Source organism: Manacus vitellinus, unplaced genomic scaffold (assembly GCF_001715985.3).
Source record: "Manacus vitellinus isolate BGI_N305 unplaced genomic scaffold, ASM171598v3 scaffold_15_pilon, whole genome shotgun sequence".
Lineage (NCBI taxonomy): Eukaryota > Metazoa > Chordata > Aves > Passeriformes > Pipridae > Manacus > Manacus vitellinus.
In genome coordinates, this window is record NW_021939122.1 from 10499939 (window position 1) to 10507258 (window position 7320).

General features: G+C 57.3%; 1 protein-coding gene across 2 annotated transcripts; it reads right to left on the bottom strand.

Moving 5' to 3' along the window:
* Positions 1–284: 284 nt before the first annotated feature.
* Positions 285–6706, bottom strand: R3HCC1L (R3H domain and coiled-coil containing 1 like). 2 transcript variants are annotated; one of them, XM_029958536.1, is made up of 6 exons: positions 6439–6706; positions 1582–1757; positions 1397–1467; positions 1188–1283; positions 883–1023; positions 285–705 (listed from the first exon to the last, which is right to left on the bottom strand). In XM_029958536.1, the coding sequence occupies exons 1-6, from the start codon at positions 6658–6660 to the stop codon at positions 650–652; spliced, it is 762 nt and encodes a 253-aa protein (XP_029814396.1). In that variant the 5' UTR covers positions 6661–6706; the 3' UTR covers positions 285–649. The 2 variants fall into 2 exon arrangements, with proteins under 2 accessions (XP_029814396.1, XP_029814395.1); XM_029958535.1 differs by lacking the exon at positions 6439–6706 and adding an exon at positions 5236–6431.
* Between the last annotated feature and the right edge of the window lie 614 nt (positions 6707–7320).

A 7320-nucleotide genomic window follows, 5' to 3' on the forward strand; every position in this document is an offset into this window, starting at 1 on the left:
ACAGCCCCGTGCAGGGCCAGGAACGTGGCCCTGCCCGTGTTCTGACAAGGGCCCTGCTGTTCGGGGCCACAGCTGCTCCGCGGAAGTAAACAGAGTCCCTGCCAGCACATTCCTGCCTGCCGCCCTGCCCGATCCCTCCTGCCTGCACATCCCCCCTCCCCGCTGGGGACACCCACACCTGGGAGGGGTGGACATCCCCAGGCGCCCCCAGCATGCATACCCATCCCCGGTACGAAGGAAACGGGAGCCACCACCCAACCAAGCAAATAAAATATATGGTATTTATTAGCAAAATAAAGGAGAGAAACTCTCATTTGCAAGGCCCTGTCAGGTGGCCAGGGCCGCCCCACACAGCCCCCCTGCTCTCTGATGAGTTCCCTGCATCCCCCTCCTGCTCCCGCTGCAGCTGGCAGCCCTGGGGGTCCTGCCTGGGGTAGGGTGGGCAGTGATGCCTGATGGCAACAGCATCCCCACAGCAACAGTCCCGCATGCGTCCCGCTCAGCCCTTTTGGTGGAGCTGCCCAGTGCTTTTGAGTGTGGTGCAGTATCTGTCCCAGCTCTGAGATGCTGAGTGCCCTGCCTGCCTACAGAGAGGGGTCCAGGCACCCCAGGGGGGTTTCCAGTGGGGCTGAAAGTGCAGCCTCCTGGCTCAGTCTCGGCCCTCCCAGGCATCCTCCCGCTGCTTGTTTTCCAGGCGCTTCCTCTCTGCAGAGACAAAAGGGTCAACACCATGTCCCCATCAGCCCACAGCCACACACTTCCTCGTGGAGGTGGCTGGAGTCCACCCTGGGTGGACTCCCTCCTACCCAGCACCCTGTGAGAAGGGGTATTCACAAGGAGGGTCTCCCCATACTGCAGTCCCTCCAGGCATCCAAAACTCACCTTGAGCTTCTTGCAGCTTCCTCCGCTCTGCATCTCGCTGGGCTGGAGTCTGGTTGCTGCGTACCCCCAAGGCACCGATCACCAGCCGCCTGGCCAGGACAGCTGATGTTTCAGGGCGCTCCTTGGCTGGCTGCAGGTACTCTGTGAAAGTGAAGATGGGGGACATCAGTGGGAAATCCTGGGAGGGATAGAACAGCTGGCATGGTCACAGAGCCGTGCTGGCTGCCCTGTCCCTCCCCAGTTGTCAGGATGATGTTGCAGCACAAGTACGATGACACAAGCCAGCACAGGGCAGCATCACTCACCAGCATATGCTCTGGCTTTGGCTTTAGAGGCGCGGGTGCCCTGGGAAAGTGGACGTGTCTTCACCATCAGGTGCTTGGTGCTGAGGGCATCACGTGCTGCAGGGAGAGAGCAGCAAGTTCAGGTGCAGGGTCACTCCTATGCCCAGGATCCGGCCACAGGAGAGGGATGCCTCCCCTGTGCCCATACCCAGCCAAACCAGGAGCAGTACCTGTTATGGGGCTGGAGAAGATGCCCAGGGCATGTGTATCATCCACCCATTTAATATCAAAGCCTTTTTTCCTACCAAAGAGAGGGAAGGTTAGCAAGGCATTGGCACCTGGTGAGTGGGGGTCTGGAGCACAGCCCAGGCAGGGAACCCCAGCACCAGGGACACAGCATTGCTGGCAGACTCACTGGTAGCTGCAGAAGACACGCATTAGGTCCTCAGTGCAGAAATCCGAGGGGAAATCGTAGATCTCGATGACGTGGGGCAGCTCATCATCGCTGATGTCCGGAGCAGTGGGTTCAGCCCTGTAGTAGTCGAAGCGGGGTGACTGCAGGCTCTCCTGGTGCTTCTCACCCCCTGAGAGCTGCAGTGGTAGGAAAGGCACAGCACTGAGCAACCCATGCCTGCCTACCCCACAGCAGTTCCCGATCCATGGCAAGCACTCCCCAGAAAGTGGCCCAGCCCCCTGCACCCCATCCCAGCGCTGCAGATGGATTCATGGCACTGAGAATTAGGAGTTATTGACTGGCATTCTCACGCCATGCACTTGCTTTTCCCATTACCAGCATCCCTTCACTTGCCACGCTCTGCGGCCCTGCCGGGGGCACAGTAGGAACGACAGGGGTGAAACAGTGCATGCACTTCCAAGCACACCCCTCCTTCCACAGTGATGTGATGACCTGAAATACTTTTAGGGAAGAACAAGGAGCAGGACACCAATGCCAGGAGGAAAGACTGATGTCTTCCTGCCACATGGAAGTACCAGGCTTAGCATGCCCTGGCTGCATGGAGCAGCACTCCCCTAAAGAGCAAGTTCTGGTGGTTAATCACCTGTGCAGCTAAAAATTTACGCTTATTTCTCATTTGAATTTGTCTGACTTCACTTTCCACCAGGCAGTGTTCTGCCTCTCTACTGGATTAAAGAACCCTCAGTCTCTGGTCCCCTCCCTATGACAGCATTTGCTAATGTTATCAAGTCCCTTCTCAATCTTCTTCTTGATAAGCTAAATGGGTTGTGTGCCTGTAGCATCTCACAATGGGGCACTTTCTCCAGCCCTAAAAGATGATGGCTGTAGCACTTTTCTACCTTGTCCATTTTTCATCCTTCATTTTAAAACAGGAGCAGCAGCTTCCCACTGCCATAATACAGGGATGGATCCAGCCTCTATTTCCCTCTGTCCCACAGCACCAGTGCCGGTAGGCCATCCTGCACCATCTCCTGCCCAGTGGGCCATCCTGCATTGCTTGCTGCACCCCTGCTTTCCAAACCATGCTGTGCCAGCTGTCAAGGGGATTCACTGCCCTGCTTCAGTTGAGACACCAGGACAGGTGCTGACAGCTCCCCTGTCCCCCTGGAGCGTGGGGCTGGCATGGTGCCAGGAAACAGGTACATAACTCAGCCAGGTTCCCAGCCTGATCCCCTAAGCGATCATAGTGGAGCACACCACGGCTGCAAGGTTAGAGTCCATAAATCCCAGCCAGCTCAGTCGATAAAAAGTGCTCATTCTGACAATTTTATGGGGAAGATGGATTCACAGCAGGTGAATGAGTGCTGCCAGGACGGCTGGATGCTGGTGGAGGGTAGAGTTGAGTTATGGAGTTCACGGGACAGGCCAGCACTGCTGGAAGAGCCCCCTGCCCCACCATCACCCCTGTGTGGAGCAGCACACTCGCCAGGCGCCCTGTGCCTGCTCGGGGTAGGCGAGGGAGCCATTCCCTGGCAGGATGAAGCCCTGCAGTGCCGCTTGAGGGAGCGGAGCACTCGGGTAGTGCCAGGCACTGGGAAGATGATTAGAGAGCAAGAGCACAAAGTGTCAGAGCAGTCCTTGACCTTCACAAATCACCAAGTGTGGCCGGGCAGCAAGGACAGGAGCCATCAGGCAGCAGGGCTCAGCCACGTGGCAGGCAAGGTTCAACAGGTCCCCTGGTGCTGCCAGCCCCAGCATGCAGCACGCCTGCAGCTCCCCAGCCATGGGGCAGGGCAGTGAGTGGGAACCAGGGTACAGCCCCTGGTCCTGACAGGCATCCTGGAAAGGTTCACTGACGGATGGGCAGACAGATGACAGGGAAAATGAAGACTGTCCATCACATCTCGCTGCACCCTTGCCAGAGCACGTTAGAGGGGTTGGTGGCTGCTCCCTTACACCACAGTCCCTGGCACACATGCACCACAGCCCCCACCATGCCAAACTGGCTGATGGAGAGTCCACTGAGCCTGCAAAGAAACGGTCGTGGTACTTAATTACTCTCTGTGTTCAAACTGATTTCTGCTCTGAATTTGCCTGGTTTCAGCTTCCAGCCAATGGCACTCACTATGGTATTTTTTTCCTGCTAGATTAAAGAGCTGCCCGCTATCAGAAATCTCTCCTCCACACAGAACGTCATAAATCTTGCTCTCTGCCGGCTATCTGCATCGCATAAGGATTTGGTTACGAGGAAGACACTACTAATTTTCTTGTCCTTTTTGTTAATTAACAACAGCTCCATCTCCTTGAGAGCCTGCATCCTCCTGGAGCAGTCACATCCCCCTGCCGAGAGTTCAGAGGGCTCAGGAAGCACCAAACTCCAGATGGGAATCGGCAGGGGACAAAGATGGCAACTTTTAATTGATAAATCCCTATTTCAGGTTCTTTTTCACCCATTTTGGGAAGCTCCCTGGAAAGCTCAAACTTGGCTCAGAGCTTGTGCATGGGGGAGCTAATACGGATACTCCTTGAAGTACTGCGCAACACAATCTTGTCCACAGCATCCTTCAGCTGCACCACAACACAGACCGTCCCTGACCTTCCTACTCCAAGGACAAAGCCATGTCTATGGCACCAGCCCACAGAAAGCGAGCACCACGTGCTTCCATCAGAGCAGCAATGCATCAGAGCATCCCAGCTGGAGGGTGGGGACCACAGCTGAGGGGAGCACAGCCAGGCAAGGATGGGAGTACCCAATGCCCTTCCACATTCCCCCAAGGTAAGCCCTGTGTGGCCCACACACCATCTCAGCACTACGCCAGGCTCAGAGAGGGCACACCAGCCCAAGTAAGGCCTTCAGGACAAGATGGGTATCAGTGTCCCCTAGTAAGGATGCTCTTGAGTCAATCACATCCCTTCGCAGATGCTGTTATGGAGGCAGAACCCACCACTTCATACCCTGCTTCCAGCCTGGGGTAGACAGACGCTGGCTGTAACAATATTAGCACTGTTTGTTACTTCAGGTACATTAATGTCATTCAGAAAATTACCAGTTTGATGCTATTGATTTAAAATGCAATATGGGATATCCAGCCTCATTGCAAAGCTGAGCTTTCTTCATGAATGGCAGGAAAACAGTGTGGGTGCTGGTGCTAAGCAGCCAACTGTAGTAAATTCAGCTGCATGCGTGCAGGAGGGAATGGTAATGAGCCATAGATGATTAAGAAGCCATAGTTTCAAGGAAACATCCCATTGCTGTTTCAGTGGGAGCTCATTTCTTTATCACCAACCCTAGTTTCATCAGGGTGCAGTTGCAGTTTACGGCACTCAAGCAGGTTTTACTGCACTTTAAGTACTATAGAGAGACAATCTCCTCAGCCTTCACCAGCACTCCAGCACTGCAGGATGGGATGAGAACCAGCCAGGGGGCAAGGTGGAGGTCCCAGGTGTTTTGGCAGCAGCTCAGGCAGCTCATGCCCTCGGGAATGGCTGGCAGTGACAGCAGGCAGCACAGCCAGGCTGACTGCATGCCCGGGATACAGCCCGCCCACCCCTGCACTCACCCCAGAGAACACAGGAACAGACAACCCCCAGATCTCAGTGGGCAGCAGTCACCATCCCTGCAAATCCCCACAAACATTGGCTTGCAGGAAGTACCTCCTCCAGCAGGCGTGGGTCCAGGCAGTCCCCATCATCGTTGAACAGCACATCCCAGCTCTCCTCAGCACCCGGGCTAGCCTGGCTCAGGGTTCCAGCACTGGCACTGGTCTGTCCTTCCTTTGGGGAGCTGCTGTGGAGACCTCTCTCTTCCTTCTCAGCCTCCTGGGTGCACTGGTGCTTCTGCAGTGAGCCGACGTCCTCATGCGCCTCTGCCAGCTCCTTGTCCCAGGACACCGGCAAGAGCTCCTCCACGCCACGGCATAGCAGCTCCAGGGGTGGTGGGGGCTCACAGTTCTCCAGGGGTGCTCCCTTCCCTGGGCTGCTCTCAGCCCCAGTGCTGCTGTCTGTGCAGGCACAAGTGCTGCCCAATTCCTCGGCAGCAGCCACCAGATCACGCTCCTCGCTGGGTCTCCCGGTACCAGTAGTGCTCTCCTCTGTGACAGGCGGGAGCTGGGACGGGCTGCCCATGCCCTGCCCTGGGGTGCTCTCCTCTGGGAGTACTGGCACATCACCTGTGCTACCCCTCAGGAACACAGGTTCACAGCTGGCTCCTGGTGCACACAAGGTGCTCTCTCCGGCAAGCTCAGCCATGCCTCCCCACCTCGCCCCCTCCTCTAACACCCCAGTGGCACAGCCCTCGCTCTGCCCTGCCAGAAGAGAACCCTCCTTCTCCCTCTCCTCCTTCTGGGCTTTCAGAGCCACTGCCCCCCTTGCCAGCCTGGGCACACTGCCCTGTTTGCCCACTCCTGCTGACTGAAAAACAGCCTTTTTCAGGCTCTGGGAGAGGTCCCCAGCTGGATCTGGGGTGCTGTCCCCCAAGTGCTCCAACATGCCACTCAGTCCTGTCTGACAAACCAGTGTTGGGCTAGTAGCAGGTGTTGGGCTAGTGAGGTCATCCCCAGGCTTGGGGGTAGCCTTCATGGCCCCAGCCTGGGCAGTTGGTGGGGATGGAGGGTCAGGCTCAGTCCTTGTCATCTGGTGGCCACGGCTGAGCTCTCTGAATCCTTCATCATGGGATGCTTTGTCCTGCCCGTCCCAGGGCTGGGCAACAGTTGGATCTGGGCATGGCTCACACGTATGGGGTGATGCCTCCAGGCTCTCCAGTGCAATGGGGCAGCTGCCTCCCGCCCTCTGGCACTGCCTGGTAGAGGCTGCCTGCAGCTCCTTCAGGGCAGCATCCGCCTTGCTTTCCCTCCTTACCGCTCTGCCTGACTGTGTTGTGGAACGGGGGCTTCGCCTCTGCCCCTTGCCACTGCCCTGGCAACAGTCCTGTGCCAGGCGGTGGTTCGCAGGCTCCTGGTGGTGCCAGACCAGTGCACTGCCCGCTGCTTGTGCCTCTCTCTCCCGCCGTGCTTTGGGCACATAGAGGGCCATGTCAGGCTTCCTGCGGCGCGGCCGGCTGCCCTCCGCCTCCTGCTGCATGGTGCCACCACTGCCTGCCAAGGAGAGACAGCGTCACTGCCCTGCCCATGTCCCAGCAGCCCCACAGCAGAGTTCACAGTGAGCAGCCCCTGCCTGGGTCAGAGTTGGGGTCCCAGCCCAGCACCCACCTTTTGCTCCCCCAGCAGCTGCACACAGTGATGGATTGTGAAGCCCTAACGCTGCCCCACGGTAGCTTATCTGCAAATGGGGTTTGGCACCCGGAGCACCCCACAGCCCTATACACCCCCTACAGCCCTGGTGGGGTGTGTCAGGCTTGGGGGAAGTAGGGAAACCCTGTCAGCATCACTGGGGCACCTGCCCTCCTCTGGCAGCTGCTACCTGGGACGCTCCAGCCCAAAGAGCTCACATCTGCACCCAAAGCAGAACATAGAGATCATGCACTACTCATGCATCAAAAACCACAGAGAAGCCAGTGGCAGCCACAGAATACCAGAAACCAAACCCCAGCCCAGGGATACCCTGGTGTGGGACCACGGCTGCCACCCTGGCACACTGCAGCCCCGCTCACCTGCTGCCCCATCCAGACAGAGATTTATTTTTCATCATCTTTGGCAGAAGCAGGCACCGCAAGCGGCCAGGCCTCCCTGCCCCTATAAATATGCATCAGACAGGGTTTATGGAGACGGATGGTGCTGGGGG